General features: G+C 38.1%; 3 protein-coding genes across 4 annotated transcripts; 2 read left to right on the forward strand and 1 right to left on the reverse strand.

The window, feature by feature from the left end:
* The first annotated feature begins 5,630 nt into the window (after positions 1-5,630).
* LOC116211157 (auxin response factor 4-like) lies at positions 5,631-10,467 on the forward strand. Of its 2 annotated transcripts, none has more exons than XM_031545402.1 (12): positions 5,631-6,352; positions 6,457-6,513; positions 6,733-6,918; positions 7,002-7,086; positions 7,168-7,258; positions 7,423-7,587; positions 7,910-8,029; positions 8,127-8,202; positions 8,338-8,503; positions 8,580-9,235; positions 9,353-9,543; positions 10,040-10,467. In XM_031545402.1, exons 1-12 carry the CDS (start codon positions 6,023-6,025, stop codon positions 10,224-10,226), a joined length of 2,310 nt encoding a protein of 769 aa, XP_031401262.1. In that variant the 5' UTR covers positions 5,631-6,022; the 3' UTR covers positions 10,227-10,467. The 2 variants fall into 2 exon arrangements, with proteins under 2 accessions (XP_031401262.1, XP_031401263.1); XM_031545403.1 differs by having other exon boundaries at positions 5,634-6,352; positions 8,583-9,235.
* Positions 10,468-14,700: 4,233 nt separating this feature from the next.
* LOC116212318 (40S ribosomal protein S30-like) lies at positions 14,701-16,622 on the reverse strand. The gene is made up of 3 exons (XM_031546870.1): positions 16,544-16,622; positions 15,679-15,816; positions 14,701-14,919 (listed from the first exon to the last, which is right to left on the reverse strand). The coding sequence occupies exons 1-3, from the start codon at positions 16,620-16,622 to the stop codon at positions 14,873-14,875; spliced, it is 264 nt and encodes an 87-aa protein (XP_031402730.1). The 3' UTR covers positions 14,701-14,872.
* On the forward strand, positions 16,523-20,618 carry LOC116210916 (transmembrane protein 209). Its single transcript, XM_031545058.1, has 7 exons — positions 16,523-17,060; positions 17,408-17,463; positions 17,554-18,437; positions 18,893-19,088; positions 19,298-19,483; positions 19,596-19,972; positions 20,207-20,618. The coding sequence occupies exons 1-7, from the start codon at positions 16,876-16,878 to the stop codon at positions 20,354-20,356; spliced, it is 2,034 nt and encodes a 677-aa protein (XP_031400918.1). The 5' UTR covers positions 16,523-16,875; the 3' UTR covers positions 20,357-20,618.
* The last annotated feature ends 72 nt before the right edge of the window (positions 20,619-20,690 follow it).

The following is a 20,690-nucleotide window of genomic DNA, read 5'->3' on the forward strand; positions in this document are numbered from 1 at the left end:
TAAAATATTAACTAAGTACCGCGATAAATTATGATAAATATTATATATTATTTTTTGTTTAAAAAAAAAAGGTTTTGCACGTTATATTTAGGGAGGGGGAAAGAGGGAGAGGGAAAGAAAAGTGGGAGAGAGAGGAGAAGATGGGAGAGTGAAATTAGGGAGACTGAGTCGTTACTTGTTCCTCGTTTACAATTATACTCTTAATAATATAGTGGTCTATATTAATTGGAGATATAATGCTGCGAGTAATTGGAAAATGTAAGAGTGAGACAGAAGATAAACCTCTCTCTTTATATGGTAGTAGAATTATAATTATTTTAATTACAAAGAAGACCTAGTGTAACGTATAAGAGTGGCGAAAGTTAAATAAAAGTTCACGAAAATTTCATAAACAAGAATTGAACCCAAAACTTTATAATTTCGGATCAACTGCTAGTGTTACTATACCAACTTTTTTCTCATTATTATTATTATTATTATTATTATTAAAGGTTGTGCCGGCACTAAGCTTGGATTTTACATTCTTTCCAAAATTTTCAAGACTTTGCATTATTAGATAAAAACATAAATATTAGCGGTGATAATAGTAATACGATTAAAATAGATCACAATTTATTAAAAATTATATGAAAAAAATGATCTTTTATGGCTTCAGTATCTACCTTCTGCGAGTGCTGCATGTACGCTAATCTTCTAGACACCACCATATATTCTTCAACAATTATAATTTCTTCTAAAAATTCCTATTATTGATTAATATGGATCGTATTAAAGAAAGTTATATTGAAAAAAAAAAAAAGGATACAGCCCTACCGAAAAACAAAAGAGGATAAAAGTAGGGGCTTTTTTTTCTTTTTTTCAAGTGTATGACCACAGCAAAGAAGAGAGGAGGAGAGAAAAGAGTGGGATAGCGGGCTTAATATGTGTGGGAGGCTTTTCACGATATAAGTACCTTTATCACCTCAATTAAATAGCCTATATTAGTTGAAGTTTATGTCTTACGGGTATTTAGGGATGTGAAAGTGAGACAAAAAAGATGAATTTTGGTACCACCGAAATAAAGCAATCATAAAAAGGAACCCACCGAAAAAAAAGATGAATTTTGACTTTATATGATAGTGTATATAATATATATTATTAGTAACCCAAATAGCCTCTAATTCCTGCATTCTTTTCCTCATATATTGCTTTTTTATTTTATTTTTTCCTTAATAATGAAATTGGTGAAAAGCCAAATGAAATGAACAGCATTATTGTAGCAAATCCAATGACATGGGATGATTGAATTTTATATTTGTACGAGGGGCAACTCCCTCGCGGTGTCGCAGCTTGAACAAAATGACTTCAATTTTTTTTTGTTTATCGTAATAGTTTATATAATAACTAATATTTAGTAAAAACTAATAGTAAAACTACCTATATATAAAAATTATGAGCTCTCTATTGATAATAAATAATATAAAATTTTCAACATATGGTGCTAATTAATATTTCATACGGCATAAAAGTTTACGTCTCTCTCCATTAATCTTAATATGAATTTTCATAAAAATTCTAATTAGAAAATTACGATAGCACTATAAGATGCCATGCCATCAGTGACCCGGTAATTTATATGGATGAACTTTACTGGTAGACTTGTAGTAGGGGTTAAATACTCATTAAAAGTATATTGTCATTACATCCAAGTCAATCAAGCGAGAATTAATCTCGGTCAATCGGTTGGCTTAACCTTGCAACTTGCATTCACCAACAAAATAAGGACACTTTTGAGATCACTGGTAAAAAGAGATTACTTAAAAATTGATGATATATTGAAATACGCTTTTCACCAATATATGTTGATTTTAAATGGTTTGGTCATTGTGATTGGAGAGAGTTTAATCTCTTAGGGATGTGAAATTGAGACCAAAAGATGAGTTTATGTACCATCGAAAAAAATACTCACCGAAAAAAGATGAATTTTGACTTTATATAATAGTATAGATATTAGTAATCCAGAGAACCTCTAATTCCTGCATTCTTTTTCTCATATATTGCTTTTTTGTTTTTTGTTTTCTTTCTTCTTAATGATGAAATCGGTGGAAAGCCAAATGAAATGAACATCGTTATTGTAGCAAATGGCCAATGACATGAAATGATTGAATTTTATATTTGTACTAGGGGAACTCCCTTGCGGTGTCACAGGTTGAAAAAAAAAATTCAAATTTTTTTGTTTATTGTAATATTTTATATAATAACTAATATTTGATATAATTGAAACTAATAATAAAATTACTTATATATAAAAATTATGAACTCTATATTAATAGTAAATAATATAGATTTTTCAACAGATGGTACTAATTAATATTTCATGCAGCATAAAAGCTTACGTTTCTTTCCATTAATCTCAATATGAATTTTCATAATAATTCTAATTAGAAAATCACGATCGCACTATAGGATGTCATGCCTTCAATGACCCACTAATTTATGTAGATGACATTTACTTATAGTAGGGGATCAATACTCATTAAAAGTATCTTGTCATTACATCCAAGATAACCAAGCGAGAGTTAGTCTCGATTAACCGATTGACTTAACGTTATAGCTTGCATTCATCAACAAAATAAGAATACTTTTAAGGTCACAGATAAAAAGATGTTACTTAAAAATTGATGATATATTGAAATAGACTTTTCACCAATGTATGTTGATTTTAGGTTATTTGGTGCTTGTGATTGAAGAGAGAATTTGATCTCTTAGAGGTCTGACCCTACTTGAGCCTAAATTAATCGGGCTCGTTAGATTTTTGAATACCAAGTTGTGCTCATCGAAAATAAAGAATATTTTTATATTTAAATTAAGCCCCATTGACTTTCAAAGTCAAACTGGTGTTCACCGGTGCAAAAAAAAAAAAAGAAGATGTTTATACTTAAATAAAAAATGTAAAAATTTAAAAAAATGGTGGGTCCGGCGTGGGGAAATCCACCTTACTAGCCTTATGGGAGGATGGACCTCCTTTCATGTTTTATTATAATCTTAAAAAGTTATTTATATCCAAGATCAATTTGCAATATAAACCTAAATTTTCGGAAAAAAAAAGTTGGGGGGAATTTTTTTTAGAATAATTTGTTCGAGCCATAACGATTGGCGGATTGAGCGAACGGATCAACAAAATTACTCGCTATATTGTCCCTGCTAATTTAAAAGCACGCAATAAAGGGAAGATATTTTTAAAAGAAATTTAAAAACAATTTAAAATATAAAAAATATATTTAAAAAAAAGAATGGGGATAATCCGTGCAAGTGAGGAAATTTCCCCCATTCGCGGCGTGGGAAGGAGGGACGAGTTTTTATTGTTTAGTATAATATAATTCCATGAAGTATCTCAATCTCAAATCTAAGAGCATGTTTGGTTCGCGGGAATCGATCAGGAAGGGAATAACTATTCTGCACATAATACATAATCCGATGTTTGGTTCACGGGAGTGCGGAATAGTTATTCCGGATCGAGAGATCTATCCGGCTTATATACGGAATTCGCGTGCCTCCCAAGAATGTCCGGATTGGGCATTCAGCATTCGGAATTAGCTTGAAAAACCAAAAATGCTCTCAACTTTCTTGACTTATTACAACGAAATGCATTGAGCTTTTCTTCCTCAGAAACCCCCGACGAATTGCCGCCCGTCCTCGACGAACCTCCACACGAACCCATGGCTCGCAAGCCAGGGCTCTCGACGAATCAAAGCACAAACCCATGGCTCGCAGCCCCAGCCCTTCAAACCCTTCTATTGCTGAGATCGGGACCTGAGTTTCCAAGCTCCCGAGCTTGGGTTTGTGGAGATCGTGGGCTCGTGACCCCCACGTTATCTGCCTTGATGTCGCTCAGCACCTTCTCCACCTCCTGCTGGTCCAGCAATCCCCTGTCACCGAGGTGAAGAGGCAGCACCCCAGCCCTTCAAACCCTAGCTTCCATTGCTGAGATCGGGACCCTAGCTTCCAAGCTCTTGAGCTTGGGTTCGTGGAGATCATGGGCTCGCGACCCTCGGGCTAGGTTCGCGAGCCCTTGATGACTCGGGAGCCAAAGCCAACTCCCCGCAGAGATCGAGACCGATGGGCACTGTTCATCTTCTAATCGGTTTTTTAAAAATTTTCAATTTAATATATTATTTTTATAGTTGGGGGTATATATGTCTTTTTATTTTATTTATGATCTATTCCCGATTTTCACTATTTTTCTATTCCGTCCAATCAAACAAAATAAATTTCATCAGAATTTATATTTTATTCTCCGTCTATTCTATTCCTTGTCTATTCCCTATCTATTTTATTCTAGCGAACCAAACGTGGCCTAATTTTCTACTTTAGCCAAGCATGTTGCCAAATTCCTCTCGCTGCACGGCATGGAACATAATATGCTCTAATCTTTGTATACTTTTCGTTTGTGGTAGATTACTTTTTGCATACTTTTCTTTTGTTTGCGTGAGTTTTCGTCAATACTTTCATATTTATGAGTCTTTGTTAATATTTTTTTTCCCAATTTAATACGTTTGATATATATCTTTTTGCGATCATTACTATGTATGACAATATTCTCCTTTCCATCCTTTAATCAGGCTGGCAAGCTGTTTCTAATACTCTCATTAGGCAGATCTAGAACCACCTCATGAAAGAAACCGAACATCGATCATCATTTCAATCTATATTATTTGAAAGTAAATAGCCTGACATGGTTTTTGGTTTTAAAATCACTATAAGGAAAAAAAAAATATATATATATATATATATATTCTTTCTTGTGATTTTTTAATGAAGTGCCGGGGTACAAGTATTATGGAAGTCAAGATTAGTGGGATTGGTACTTAATAATTAAGATAATGACATTCGATCTCTTCTCCAAACTGAGGAAAAAAAATAGTGACTTTCGACCACTTGCCAGGTGAAAAGAAAAAAAGAAAAAGATGATAATACAATATAGAAAAAAGATCCTCCCTTACATCTCCGTTTATGGGACTTCTCCCCCAATTGACGACAACATTTCTCCATACAAGTATAATAAACACGTAGCCAATAACCATAGCGTGTTCTTAAATCTTCCCTTGAAAGGACTCCCAATTTCATTTTCCTTATAAATTTTAATATGAAATTCCAATCCAACATAAAATTATTGGAAATTATATTATAACATTACGGATGGTTGCACAAAGATTAGTTAATTAGAACATAACAGAAAGAGCTTTTTTATGATTATGTTTTAATTAATTGTATTAAATATCACCGAAATCGTTGTTATTTTTTTTGCTTATGAGTTTTACTCTTTCGACCCAAGAAGGAATTTCTTAGATTCGAGTATCCGTTAACATATAAACTTGCGGAGGATCCTGTCATGAATCTTGAGACGTGAGCTTTACCATCAACTGAGCTTAAAAAGCTTATAAATTAGGGAAATTAGTCGAGTGCTTTCTTAAAATTGGTGAAAAACCTGAGGTGAAAAGCAAAAGGAAAAAGCCGAGGCAACAATACAAAAGCAAAGGAGGGAGTGTCTGGTTGGTTCTATGCTGTCTTGGTTTGTCCCCCTCAACCCCACCCCTCCCTCTCTAAAAGCAAAACGCGAAACGATCAGTCAATCTGTAATATCTATCCATTAGTCTTTTGAAGTCTGGGACCAAAAAGAACCATCACAAAACAATACATTTGCTTTCTATATTATTTTATTATTTGTTTATTTTTTTTTCTTTATTTTTATTTACCTTTTGTTCCTGTGCTTCCTATGCAACTGTCTTTGTCTGCTGCTGCTGCTGCCTGTGTTTTTCGGCCTCCTTCTCACTCCCTTGTGCCAAAAATGGGGGAGGAAGAGGAATCTTACTTCGAATTCCTCGTTATCATTTGACACCAGGATTTCCCACTTTCCCTCTCATCCTTTCTTGAATTTCCCTTCTTTTTTCTTGCTTTGCTTGATTGATGTTGTGCCCTCTTTCCTTGTTGGGTCGGAGAATCTTTGCAGCAGCACAAATCCAGCTGGGTCTAGTTTGGTTTCATGGAACTAATTGATCTGAACCATGCAGTGAGTGAGGCTGAGACCGAGAACAATGCATGCTGCAACGGGGATTCTTGTGTTTCTGGAAAGGGCAGTGGCTGTGATTCCTGTTTTTCGACATCTTCCTCTTCTTCCACAACCTATTCTGAGCTTTGGCATGCTTGTGCTGGTCCCCTGACATGTCCTCCAAAGAAAGGGAATGTGGTTGTCTACTTCCCACAGGGTCACCTGGAACAGCTCGCCCCTTCTTCTCCTTGCCTGCCCATCAAAGTTCTCAACTTTGATCTCCCACCACAGATCTTCTGCAGGGTTGTTGATGTCCAGCTACTTGTGAGTTTCGATAATTAACCTTTTTAATTACCTTTTTCTTCCCCCCCTCCTCATGGGCTTCAGTCGTTCCATGTGATGTAACTGTTTTGTTTTTCCCTTCACAGGCTAATAAGGAGAATGATGATGTCTACACACAGCTCATTTTGCTCCCTCAACAAGAAGTACTGTGATTCTGACTGGCTCTCTTTTATCTTGTTGGCTTCTTTCTCTTCCTTGCCAAATTGGGTTGTAGTTCATGAAATTGGGATTACACCCTGCTCTGCATTCTTTTATTCGTGTAGAAGAGTTTTGATAGGACTATATGTTGTTGTTTTAAGAGGCTGGGGTTTGCAATTATCCAGATTATAATCATAATATTGTCACTTCTGTGTGACTTTTAGTTGGTAGGATTGAATTTAGAGGGGGCAGAGCTCGAAGAGCTGGGCTCAAATGATGAGAGTAATGGAGTATCACCTCCAAGATCAACCCCTCATATGTTTTGCAAAACACTCACTGCTTCCGACACCAGCACCCATGGGGGCTTCTCCGTTCCTCGAAGAGCTGCTGAAGACTGTTTCCCACCTCTGGTGCGATTAAAACTTCTCTTCTATGTTTCCATTTTACCAAGGACTATGTTAGTAACTGTTTGTCCTGTGACATATCCCTGAAGGATTATAAGCAACAAAGACCATCCCAAGAACTCATAGCAAAGGACCTGCATGGAGTTGAGTGGAAATTTCGGCATATCTATCGAGGTAAATCAATAATCTGCGGGAGTAAGTTTTCACTAAAGAACGAATTGATACGATGAGCTCTTATTAGTCACCCATTCTCAGGTCAACCAAGGAGACATCTGCTCACAACTGGATGGAGTAGCTTCGTAAGCCAAAAGAATCTTGTGTCAGGGGATGCAGTTCTTTTCTTGAGGTACTAGTTTTGCTAAATTAAGAATTCCTAGAAACTGTATCTTCGGTAGGGTTTTGTTTCACTAGAAAGATGTCAATTTTCCTTTTCCTTCTTTTTTTTCTTTTTGCTCGGTGAACTAAAATTTCCCATTTAAAGGAGAGGATTTTGGTGCTGTTTGCGTTCAGGGGTGAAGATGGGGAGCTAAGGTTGGGAATAAGGAGGGCGATTCGTCCAAGGAATGTTCTCCCTAACTTAATTGCTGGAAATCAGAGTTCAGACCCGAGTTCTCTTGCTCTTGTGGCCAATGCTTTATCCACCAAAAGCATGTTTCGTGTCTTCTACTGTCCGAGGTAATTGTATGGTATATGCCAGTTGAAAGAAATAGGCAGCTACATTGACTGTATTTCTTCCAATTTGATTCAGTTTGAGCAAAACTAGAATCAAAATTGTGTTGCAGCAGAAAATGAAGTCAGAAAAGCTTATGATAAGATCTTTTCTATCAGCCATGAACAATAAAGAATCCCCACTTCGTTTTCACTTAATTGAAAGGGTGATACTTTCAGGCCTCATAGTTAAAGTAAAATTGCAATTTTGTGTTGGTCATTGTAATTCACTTGTTTATAAGAGTATTTACTAAGAGAATCTGTGAGGTAAAAAAATGCTAAATTGCAGGGTAAGCCATGGAGAGTTCATTGTTCCGTACCAAAAGTACGTGAAAAGCATGGCTAACCTCATACGAGTAGGGACAAGAGTCAGAATGAGGTTGGATGTGGATGATCCCCCGGAAAGAAGGTTAATTAAAACTAGCCATAAATTACAAACTGAACAATTCGCTTTTTCCTTATCTGATCAGACATTATAATCTGATTGGATTTTCTCTTTATTGCAGGTACAGTGGTGTGGTCACTGGAATAGGCAACACGGATTCTTATAGATGGCCTAATTCGAAATGGAGATGCTTGATGGTATGTATGCACTTTATTGCTTGTAGTTACTATGATGTCACCATTAATATAACATAAGGAACTCTTCAATTCTTCTTAACCTCTCTACCTTATTCGTTTCATCTATATATTTATCTATCTATGGTTGCTGAACAGGTCAGATGGGATGAAGATATCGGCACGAGTGAGCATCAGAGTCGAGTCTCCCCATGGGAAATTGATCCTTCTGTTTCTATTCCCCCTTTAAGCATTCAATCCTCCCCGAGAATGAAGAAACTGCAGACAGGTCTGCAGTCAACCGCACCCGAAAATCCTGTCACAGGTGATGAATAGAATGGAAATGAACCTCTTATATATTTCTTATAAATTTAAAATCTCTGTCTAATATAATTTTCCAGCAGGAGTATTCGGGTTGTTGGACTCTGAGGAATCTCTTAGATCCTCTAAGGTCTTGCAAGGTCAAGAAAATGAATCTCTGGCATCACCATTCCGCATCAGTGATGCCAGAACCCGCGTGCTGGACTTTGAAATGCAGAACCCTGCATATCGAAGTCTAGCTCCAGTTCAAGGTCGAAAAGCCTATAATGATGGCTTCGAGCTTTCAAGGGTTCATCATCAAGCTTATATGGGCTTTAAGGAAGCAAATCAGTTTCTAGAAGTTCTACAAGGTCGAGAGATATGCAAGTTAAAATCCCTCGCAGGAAAACCCGAGTTCAAAGTTGTCGCTGGAAAACCATTTCTTAGTTGCAGCTCTCTGAATCAGGATCAGCCACGAAAGTTCAATACCTCTCCACCTCAAAGTTTGTATGTCTCTTATGGAGAAGTTCAATCTGGCCAAACTCTCGCCGCACATTGCTTCATGAGAAATATAGAAAATGGTCTTACGAAAATAGAAGAGATCTCTGCTTCTCCTAATCCATGGAAACATCAGGTAATGCAAAATAATGTGAATCGTGATAGAGTGAGTGGCTGTAAACTTTTTGGGTTCCAGTTGACTGCAGAAGAAGCTCCAAATTCAGCCTCACAAAGCACTGGAAAACGAAGTTGCACAAAGGTCAGCTTCTCTCTGTTTTTTTTTTTTTGGTAAACTGTTCAGCTTCTAAATGTGGATTTGCTAATAACTTTCAACTTTCCTTTTACTGTTTGATCTTATGTAATAATCTGCATGTAGGTGCACAAGCAAGGGAGTTTGGTGGGAAGAGCCATTGATCTTTCTAGACTCACTAACTATGGCGACCTGCTTGATGAACTTGAGAAACTGTTTGGGATGAAGGGTCTGTTACGAGATCCTAATAGGGGGTGGCGAATCCTTTACACTGACAGTGAGAATGATGTAATGGCTATTGGTGATGAACCATGGCAGTAAGTAACACGAAATCTTGAACCTAAACCATTTTATGCTTGTTTTATTTGTTATGGTCGTTTTGTTCTGCTTGCACTCAATGTAAACTGCTGCTGTCGCCTTATAACAAGATACAAACTGAAGGGACGACTGCAAAGAAAAGATTAGAACATGCGTGATCTCCGTATATCGATGACATTTATTACCATTTTGATGATTTTTCCATTCAGTTGGGCAAAGTACGATGCTGTTGTGTTAAGTATAGAATTGGTAATGCGATTACCTGGTAGATGCTGTTGTGTCAATGATCCATTCTGGTATTCTGAATCCCTGGGCCTGTGAGTTGCTTGTGAGCTTAAATTGGCCTCATAAGGAAACCGTGCTCTTTAAGGGAGGAAAAAAAAAATCTTAGGGGAAATATCCAATATGGTGTGACAGAATTGCCTGCCTCTTTTATTGATTGACTTGTACTTCTATGAGCAGTTTCTTGATTCCTATTTTGATTTGTGGGCACAGTGAGTTCATTGATGTGGTCAGCAAGATCCACATATATACAGAGGAAGAAGTGGAGAAGATGACCGCTGCTGGGATTATGACTGACGATACACAGAGCTGCTTGGAGCAGTCTCCGGCAGTCATGGAAGCCTCTAAGTCTTCCTCTATCGGTGGACCCGACTCTTCCCCAACCGTCCTCAGCATATAGATCTTGAAGCTTGTAATGGTACCTAGCTCTTTGCAGCTTTAGTAGCTATTAAGTGGAAGTGTTTTCTAAACTAGTCGAAACCGGAGTAGTACGACTCCCGAGCCCCTGATTTAGGCTCGTTATTATATGTGTGTGAACTTATCGCGTTAATGCTGAACTACTCCTCCGTGTGTGAACTTATCTGGTAATGTCTGATCAGCTTGGTTTATAATATCATGCCCGTTAGAACTCCATTATTTGATGTTCCGGTGTTGGGTTATAAACCAAGAAGAAAGAGAAGGTTCAGAGTTCTCTATCCAGAATTTCGAATCTGAGCATCAACAATAGGCTAAAACTGGGCTGGTCCAGATTTTGTCGCCCTTATTGCTGGGGGGACAAGGACATGTCTCTCAACCGGGCCGAGAGGCACTTGGAGCGCGCCAGGTTGCAGGCGTGGCCCACCATGTCTGCCACCCCAAATTTCCTTTTATTATTATTAATTATATATATATATATATATTGTTGGCTCTTTACAAAAAATAAAATAAAATAAAGGTAAATTACATTGGTGGTCTAAAAAGTTTTACAAATGTATCAGGTTAGTTCAAAATACTTTTTTTGCTACTTGACGGTACAAAATGTTTCAAAACTGTAACATTATAGTATATTCCATCAATTCATGATTGACGTCGTAGAAAATTGCTGATGTGGCGAGAATATTATAATAAAAATATATCCTTTTAATTTTCATTAAAACTTCAAACTTTGTAAATTTTCAAAACAACCTCAATTTTTAGAACTTTTTCAATTTTTTCCCAACCCGCGACTGTTCGTCGTCTTCCTCGTCCCCCTCAACTGTTCATCACAGGCTACTGTTCATCCATGACGGCTCCCTCGTTGTCGAGTCCCTCGACGGCGCCGTCTCCTTCATCTCCGCCATCCTTAGTGGCCTCTCAATCCCCTTCGACTCTGTCTCCGGGTAGCTCGAATTGAAAATAGGGTACGTTCCGGGTATTAAAATCAATAACCGATGAAAATTTGTTCCGGATCCAATTTCTGCCTACATAATGCTCAGAACCGGTTATTTATTTAAAAAAAAGATGAAAGAGTAAAGTTACTGTCTCCTCTAATGAATCAGAATAAATGCACTTTGTTGTGTAAAAACCGTAATGTGGATGTTTAATTTTGTCGATAGATTGATGAGATCTTTTTTTTGTGAATTAATCTAAATTTTGTTGATATTTGGCGAGATTACTGATTATTTATGTGACATTTTCGGTTTTATTTAGCGAGAGAAAAAAATTTACAGGTTTTAACAGGATACTAGGAACCTATCGTATAATACAGGTTTCGGGTAAGTTCCGGTTCCAAGATTCAACAGGGTAGGGTCCGGGTATCATGAAAAATACGAGGTATCCGGAACTGATCACTCCTACCATTAAGGTCCACGTCTCCAACACCACCCGCTTCCATGCCCATTTTGACTCCTGTGCGAACGAGGACACCGCACATCGGGATCGGGTCCTCAAGCGGGTTGCTGCATGTGACCCCTATCAACCCCTCGGATCTCCCTACGAGGTGCTATGATTTCGGAATGGCGGTCAGGGTTGGGGGGCGAGATCCAGCCCTAGACCCTAGAGAATATGACTGAAATCTGCCGTGTCGTTTTTGTCGACATTTAGGCACTGATTCGCGAATTTGATACCATGGACGGGACGGTGAAGCTGGTACAATTGAAGGACAATGGATTCTATCACTTGCTAAGGATAGCTTCTTAGGTGGTTTAGTGAGTGGGCTTGTCGCAGGATTGGCCGTTCAACGGCAGGCGGGACGGGCGATGGCAGCCGTTCAAAGTCGGAACAGGCGATTCAACGGAATCCTCGACCACGTCCGGTCTGCCAAGTGGGGGCCGTTGCACGGGAACTCGCCGGGTCGAAGGAGAGGACGGGTCTGGGATGAACAGTGGAGGGGGAAGAGGAAGACGATGAATAGTGGCGGGTTGGGGCAAAATTGAAAAAGTCCAAAAAATTTAGGTTGTTTTGAAATTTTAAAAAGTTTGGAGTTTTAATTAAAATTAAAAATATTTTGTTATTATAATATTTTGCCACATCAGCATTTTCTAACGGCGTCAATCATGAATGGACAGAATCTACTACAATGTTACAGTTTTGAAACATTTTGTACTATCAAGTAGCAAAAAAACTTTTTGAACCAACCTGATACATTTATAAATTTTTTTGAACCACCAATGTAATTTACTCTAAAAAATTACAATAGATTTATTGCATGAATTATATATATATATATATATTGCAGAGAGCCGAACATCTCTTTACATGAACAATTCTTTTTTTCAATAAACGGCTTGGCTCTTTGTAATTAAATTTTTTTACCTTAAGTTGCAACCTAATATAGCACGAATTTTTTTCAAAATTTCATTAAACTCTAATGGAATAATTTAATTCAAACCGAATTAATTACAATTTCTAAATCAACTTTTCTAAAGAACCTGAAACTTTTAAATTTTCAAAATTAAATAAATTTATATTTTTAATCTAAAATTAAATTACATAATTAAAAATAATTAAAAAATTATTCAAATAAATTTTTTAAAAGAAAACATATGAAGCCACAAATCGGTCTTCCTATTGTGAGAGAGGGGGACAATTTCCATTGAGTGAGGTGTGACACTACAGGCCCTCTGACTTGACAATTATCTCTCGAATTGGGCCTCATTATTGCAGATGCTCTTAGAGGCGTTTGGTATGTGTTATCTTAGGAGGATTGTTGGCAATCTCGCATTTCAATTGCCTGAGCCCACGCATTACCTTGTTTGGTGACAATAAATAAGTGATAATCTATCTTGCACCAGTAATCTACATTACCTCTAAAGTAGTAATCCACATCGACTAAGGAGGGTGTGCCTATGTGGATTGCCACCAAGTGGTAATCTTACCATTTGTTTGGTTTTACTACTTATTTTTAACTATACTCCACTCAACTCTATTTATTTTCAATTCAATAACACAATTATTATTTCTTCTTTTTTTCAATTTTGTTAACAATTCAATTCAATTTTTAATATTAAATTCTCTTAATTTTTCATTACTTTTTCCACAATTCAACAATACAATCATTATTTTCTTTCAACTATTCATTACTTTTTTTACACTTTTTCTTATAATTCAACAATACAATCGTTACAACCCAATTGATTTATATATATTCAAAGTTAAAATAGAATTGAGTTAAAACTCAACTCAAATGCCAAACAAAACATTAATTTTCCAAATTTCCCTCATCTTTTTCCTCTACACTCTCCTCCCCTAGTCACTAGAAACCCTAGCTCCCATCCCGAAACCCTAGCCACCACTCTCCACCCATCTTCTTCGGTGCTTCAATTGAAGGTCAGAGGTCTTGATCGAGTCCTCAGACCTTTGATCGACACTCAGAGGACTCGGACTCGAGATCGAGGCCTCTGGCCTTCAATCGACACTCAAAGGACTCGGACTCAAGATCGAATCCTTTGAGCTTTGATTGAAGCTTGAGGGGCGGCGATTATGGAGGTCGTTGTCGCCTTCTCCTGTGCTTCTGTTCATAATATTTATATTTTTTAAAAAATAGGGTTTTTAAAATTGAAATTTTCAAATATTTTTTCTTGGGTAATTTGGACTTTGTAACTTACATATCTTGCAATGTCAATCCATTATTTTTTCCCTCGCCAAACATATAAATGTGGATAACCGGTAATTTATCTAGTGGTAACCCATCTTATGGTGATATACATCACCACTTAAGGCTATGTTTGGTTCGCTGGAATGTAATTAATACAAAATAAAATAGATAAGGAATATAATATAAATTCTTTTGTTTGATTTGAGGAAATAACAAAATTGAGAATTATAATTTTTTTTGTTTGGTTGGCTTAAATAAAGAATGAAAAGAACATGAATAGGAAGAAACGACAAAAATGCCCTTAATGTCAAATCTAATAGGATTTTATATGATAAATAGATAACTTTAATACAATTTTTATAATAAATAAAAATAAACATTTTAAATAATTTTAAAAGTAAATATTTTTTTAAAATTAATTACTTTCATTAAAGTTACTGAAAAATTGTGCTTATTAATAAATTAATTATTTTAATTAAAAATAATATTTTTTAATTTTTTAATTAATAATGAATTAAAAATATTATTTTTATTAATTGTAATTATTAGAAATTACTATTTTAATAAATGGTCCCCGCCCATCACCCCGCCCCTCGAATAATGAAATAAATGGTCAAGTTCATCCGCTCAAATAAAACAAAGACAATGTTAAGAAAGCATGAGTCTCGAGCTTTTAAACATCCACCGATCTCAAACCATAAGTAACTCATTCCGAAGACTCGAAGTAGTGATGGCCTAGTAAGTCCTTCCTCAAGCAAATAAATATAAACCATAATAAAGGAAAAGGAACGACAGAGAGTAACTTGATGAGGAACAACCAAACATCGAAATCACACAAATGCATAATCTGAGTGGTACTCAACCTTTACCATTCATATATGGATAGCAATGCAAATACAAGTACTTACTTTCCCATCAAGTCATTCTAAAACACCTCAAAAGGAACAAATGAAGAAAAAGAAAACAGTTACGATCCTCCTTCCCTTTCACGCTTACTTCTCTGATGTGTTGGGTCCTCGCTTCTTACCGAATCCAACAACTGTCACAAGAAATTATAGTCAGATGTTTCAAGGTTGTAGTAAGTATGGTATGAACTGAAAGTAATCAAACTCCCTCACATTATCAAAGCAAATTCATTAACAGTAAATAAAATAGCACCGAATAATAAAAGTTCAATATTAGCAGCCTTATTATAAAGAAGAATAGCCCCAAAAGTTCATCCAACAACTGTCACAAGAAATTACAACGAGATGAGCGCCTCTCTTGAAAGAAATTATGGTAAGACTCGAAGTAATCAAACTCCGACACATTACCAAAGCAAATTCATAACGCTTCATCAAATAGCACAGAATAAAAGTTCAATATGTGCAGGTGTGATACAAACAAGAATGAACAACTCGAAAATTCAACCAAAATTGGTATTTCATGAACTGTGATTAAACTCAAACAGCCCAACCCCAAGACAAATAATTTATTGTATTAGGCATGCCATTCGTGGGGAACTATGATTAGACAAGATGGTCAGAACTTCAGCATGTTGCTGTAACAAAGCGGGAACACATGTTTGGATAATGATAAATTATTAAGTTCGACAGAGAAAAATCTTTCAGGCAACCAAGAGATCGATTAAGCTGTTTCAACAGCAACATAGGGGAAGAGTTGACCATATAATCAAAATAGACAGAACCGCACAATCAGATGAACTTCTAAGCAGACTTAGTTAAATCAAAACGATCAACATAAAGAAGCAGAGCACCCTAAACCGCTCAAATCAGGGAGGTTCGGACTGTGTACTTACCGGCGGTGACGAAGCGGCGGTTGTACTGCATGTGCTTGTAGTCGCGGCCCCGGGGCTTCTTCTTCTTGTTCTGCTTGGCCACCTTAGGCGTTTGACCCCTCACCTTCCCCGCACGCGCCAGCGAACCGTGAACCTTGCCTGCAAAACCATATCGCTCACAGCCATAGGGCACACGAAATCGTGCAGAAGGCAAGGAAAGGGGATGAGAGGCACTCACTGGAAGACCACCTCGATTCGAGTAAAGGAATCAATCAACAAAGTCCTAAATTTGAATTTTTCGGCGTTCCCGTGGAGGATTTGCTTTTTCTACAGAAAGAAACCTCGCCAATCACTCGGAATGGATGGAATTTACCAACGATCAATCAATCGATGGACCAAGAATGGGTGGAATCGAAGGAGAGTTCAACCCTACCTGCTCCGGTTCTGTTCTTCACCGCGAGCTTCGGGTTTCCTGTTGCTGATTGCTACAGCAGTGGAGTGGCGGAGATCAACACTGTAACCCAGTTCCGCTATGTCGAGGGAGGAATCGAAACCGGATGATTGCTACGACAGTGCTTTTCGTTTGCTCTGCTATCGTGAAGCTTCAATCGAAATCGGGCCAATCTGCAGGAGATAAGTTAGATGGCATGAGATTGTAATAACTCAAGAAAGTTGAGGGCATTTTTGGTTTTTCACGACATTTTCCGGATGGAGAATACCCAATTCGGACGTTCAAGGGAGGCACAAGTATTCATGATGCAAGCAAGATAGCTATTCCGCGTTTTCATGAACCAAATGACGGAATGAGTATTTCATACAAAATAGCTATTATGTTCCCTACCATTTCCTGCTAACCAAGTGCTTCAAAGGATTATGGACAATGCACCAAAAGCCTTGTTAGCTCTTCTTAAAGCGGGGAAGTAAAGTAACACTGTCTGGCAACAAGAATATCTCAATATGTACATTGGTTAAATAAATTGAAGAGATTTCATTTGAAATGAAAAAAAAAAAAAAAAAAACCACCGCCAATGTTGTGAGCTGCCCGGACAACATAATTCCACTGAAATGATCTGGGAATGAGAGCCTTGGGGAAATGGAATCCGAGCTTCGACTGGTGAGGCGAACCTCTCTCTGTCACTCACTGTAGTGTTTACAGACACGCTCTCTTCGTCATTGAGCTTGGAAGGAAACGAACCCTAGCCACCGCCTCTGCTTGTCATGGACGGAGGAAGAAGAGACGGCGCGTCGCCCCCGGCGAAGCCCGGCAAGTTCACTGTGTACCAGAACCCTGCCCTTTCTGCCGCTCTCACCGCCAACAGCATCCAGCCGTCAAGATCATCTCTCCTCTACGCCTTCTTTCTCTGCTCCGCTTCCACCTTCGCTTTTCTGTCCTTCATCTTCAGGTACCTCGAAAAACTTGTTGCTGATTTGCTTTAGTTTTGGTTGCTGCATTGTTCTTCTTTGGATGGTCTCTAAACATAGTGGTACTGTTAAGAACTCGCCAATGTTTGATTGAATTAGTATTAGGAGAAGGAAAGGTTCGAACTTTCCGAGTAACATCTAACAGGTCGATGAATTGATTCAGATTTCTGCTAAAGCTCTAATGAGAAATTCATATGCATTCCTCACTCTAGTTCTGTTTCCTCGTTTCATACTGGCCGCCTTTCTCGATGTATTAGTCACCGCTGTCTGATCATCAATGGCCTCACGCGAATAAGAGATTCATATCTTTCTTTAATTTTTTTTGAAGGGAGGATGGGTCGGTTGGCCTTTTGAAGCTCAAAAATCTATCTGAAAGGACAGCTTGTAAGTCTCGCAATTCAATTTTTTGTTGGCTTCGCATTTGTGTATCTTCTGGGTTCTTTCGGGCTAACATTGTGTTTATCTGTCTTGTAGATTTGTTTACCAGTGTTATAAAGATCATTGGTGGGCTAGTTGTCATTGGAACTGTCATTGCCCTCTGTAAAGCCATTTCTCTCCTTAGAGGAAGGAATGATGGGGGGAAAGGGACCAAGGATCAACCCACTCTTTCAAAGCGTCAGCTGGGTCTTTTGGGGTTAAAGCTGAAGGTCGACCAAGTTGTATCTGAAACACCAAAGAAACCCCCCAAATCCAAAGCCTATTCAACACCGACTTCAGACGTCCTCATTCCACTCCATCAGCCTATCAGCAGTTCTAGTCATTCATCACGAATCAGCAAAGATAGATTAAGCACTAGCGGGGGGAGTAAGATCCGTACTCTCAGTACCCCATCAAAGTCCCCAGGCTCTTCTTCTTTGTATCTCGTGCCTGGAGGTTTCTCGCCTCTACCTTCTTCTCAACAGTCACTGGGTCCAGATGTCTCGACCCCATGGTCGAACAAGCGAGGGTCCTACGCGAAGGAGATTACATCTGAAGAGAAACTTGAACAGTTTTTGGCTGAAGTTGATGAGAGGATCACCGAATCGGCTGGGAAACTTTCAACTCCTGCACCTACTATCACTGGTTTTGGTGTAGCCAGTCCTGCTACTATAGCCAGTTCAGCTAATACATCCGGGACTGCAAGGAGCACGCCTTTGAGGCCTGTACGAATGTCTCCTGGATCTCAAAAGTTCACCACGCCCCCAAAAAAAGGAGAGGGCGATCTTCCTCCGCCCATGTCATTGGAAGAATCAATTGTAGCTTTTGAGCATCTAGGCATCTACCCTGAAATTGAGTTGTGGCGTGATCGCCTAAGGCAGTGGTTTTCTTCGGTTCTACTTAAACCTCTGCTCAGAAAGATCGAAAACAGTCATATTCAGGTATGCCATTGACACAGCATTCTGTTATTTGTTATGTACAGTAAAAAGATTAGTGAACATCTGTATCCTTAGTGCAGTTACTCATGTTAGTATTTGTCTCATTATTAGTGAGATTAGGAAGTCAGACATACCAAGAACTTGCAGATGTTCTCCTCTAGTTAGCGGCCACAATCAAATGGTGGAAATATTAGGATTACTCCAAATGCCATTAGAAATGTCCAGAGTGCAAAGAATTTGTGGAAGTTTTCGCTCTAGTTCGCTCAAGCTAGCAGTGGAAAAGAGTGAATTTTTAGGAATGATGATCTAAGAGGTGTCTAATTAGGGGCTCCATAGATAATGTCTCTTTCCAATGCAGTAAGGAATTACTTGCTCATATCTAAGTACTTTAACGTAATGAAGGTTAAACTTTGCTGTGAATTAGGCGTGTTATAATCTTAACCGGAAATGTTCTTCAGGTGATGCAAACAACTTCAAAGCTCGGTCTTTCAGTCACAGTAAGTCAAGTGGGAAGTGATACACCTGCTACCGGGACTCCCACAGTGTCTCCAATGGATAAGACCAAAGAATGGCTTCCAGCATTTACTCTAGATGAAGAGAGCCTTCTTCAGCAATTTCGTTCTAATCTCGTGCAAGCTCTTGATGCTTCTATGCGTAAGTTGCCACCCCAAGACCTCTCACACACACTCACACTCACACTCACATATCTCCACTCACAAGCACCCGCACACAAAAGCGCTTTTGTGAAAACATTCTTTTGATTTTTTTCTATTATAATTCTTTCTACCATAACTCAAATCTTTTAGATAGCAAGCTTTGAAATGTTGACTGAAATTTTCATGATTTGTTCTTGAACTTTGCAGCAAAACTATCTCTAAACAATCTGCAGCAAACTCCACAACCGAATCCTTTGGTTCCTCTGATGCAGGACTGTGTGGATGCAATTACGGAACATCAGAGGCTTCAAGCACTTTTAAAGGGAGAATTAATTAAGGGCTTGCTACCACAGAGCAGTGTTCCTGCAGATTTCATGGTAAAAAGAATCCAAGGTAATATATAAATTCTATATTCTCCACTTCCACTATTATTGATTCTGAAATTGAATAAGATGATGCTGATGATTATTTATTTAATCATTAACTCTCATCATCTGAACTACAGGGCTTTCCGAAGGAACATGTGTGAAGAATTATGAATACCTGGGCAGCGGAGAGGTTTATGACAAGGTGAACAAGAAATGGATTCTGCAACTCCCAACTGATTCCCACCTGCTGTTGTACCTCTTCTGTGCATTTCTGGAACATCCAAAGTGGATGCTGCACGTGGATCCGGCATCTTACTCTGAAGCCCAATCGAGCAAAAACCCTTTATTTTTAGGAGTTTTGCCTCCAAAAGAGAGGTTCCCCGAGAAGTATGTCGCTGTCATATCTGGTGTCCCCTCGACTCTTCATCCAGGGGCCTGTATACTTGTTGTAGGAAGGCAAAGCCCTCCAATCTTTGCTTTGTACTGGGATAAGAAGCTGCAGTTATCTCTTCAGGTATGATGTATATTTTCGATGATTGGATCTCTCTAAGATCCTTTTACCACACATGCTAGACTGGAAAACTTTTGCAAGAAGTGACAAGAGAGTACCAAAAACTTCTACCTGATACAATAGCTAGGGGAGAACAAGTTTTGCTAAACTTGAAGAAGCGAATGTGTTTTTGGAACAGAAGTCTACATCCGGTCTTGTTTCTGAGCTGCGTTTATTGTCTTTTAACTTTTTCTCCAGGGAAGAACGGCATTGTGGGATTCTGTCTTGCTCCTCTGCCACAGAATCAAGGTTGGGTATGGAGGTGTGATTCGTGGAATGCATCTGGGTTCGTCAGCCTTGAGCATCCTCCCGGTTCTTGATGCAGAATCTGAAGACTTAAGAATTTGAAAATGCCTTTGTTTTTTATTGAGTCACTTCCTTTTGTCTTCAAACTTATTTCACGAGCATGATCTCCTTACCCCCTGATTTTTGGTTCGGTGATTACCCACTATTTCTTTTTTAGTACATATATCCACTGTATATATAGATAAATTCTTTACTTGAAATATAGAGAGGGCAGAGCTATATACTGTGGCTCTTTGCTCTCGCCTAATTTGATTTTGGGGGGGAGAGAGGGATCGTTTAATCAGAGAAAGAAGACTACAACTAATATCCAGGAAATTGATTCAAAGTCAATAAAGATCAGATTTATAACAAAATATTTCAAAAGTTTGACATTTTA

Source organism: Punica granatum, chromosome 6, assembly GCF_007655135.1.
Source record: "Punica granatum isolate Tunisia-2019 chromosome 6, ASM765513v2, whole genome shotgun sequence".
Classification (NCBI taxonomy): domain Eukaryota; kingdom Viridiplantae; phylum Streptophyta; class Magnoliopsida; order Myrtales; family Lythraceae; genus Punica; species Punica granatum.

Coding starts and splice junctions, on each gene's coding strand:
- LOC116211157 (XM_031545402.1), top strand. CDS start 6,023: ATGGAACTAATTGATCTGAACCATGCAGTGAGTGAGGCTGAGACCGAG. Junction 6,514..6,732: donor TTTTGCTCCCTCAACAAGAA/GTACTGTGATTC, acceptor TGTGACTTTTAG/TTGGTAGGATTGAATTTAGA. Junction 6,919..7,001: donor AAGACTGTTTCCCACCTCTG/GTGCGATTAAAA, acceptor ATATCCCTGAAG/GATTATAAGCAACAAAGACC.
- LOC116212318 (XM_031546870.1), bottom strand. CDS start 16,622: ATGTACATATTGAGATATTCTTGTTGCCAGACAGTGTTACTTTACTTC. Junction 15,817..16,543: donor AAGAGCTAACAAGGCTTTTG/GTGCATTGTCCA, acceptor ATGGTTTTGCAG/GCAAGGTTCACGGTTCGCTG. Junction 14,920..15,678: donor CCGCCGCTTCGTCACCGCCG/GTAAGTACACAG, acceptor TTCTTGTGACAG/TTGTTGGATTCGGTAAGAAG.
- LOC116210916 (XM_031545058.1), top strand. CDS start 16,876: ATGGACGGAGGAAGAAGAGACGGCGCGTCGCCCCCGGCGAAGCCCGGC. Junction 19,089..19,297: donor AGCTCTTGATGCTTCTATGC/GTAAGTTGCCAC, acceptor TGAACTTTGCAG/CAAAACTATCTCTAAACAAT. Junction 19,973..20,206: donor AGCTGCAGTTATCTCTTCAG/GTATGATGTATA, acceptor CTTTTTCTCCAG/GGAAGAACGGCATTGTGGGA.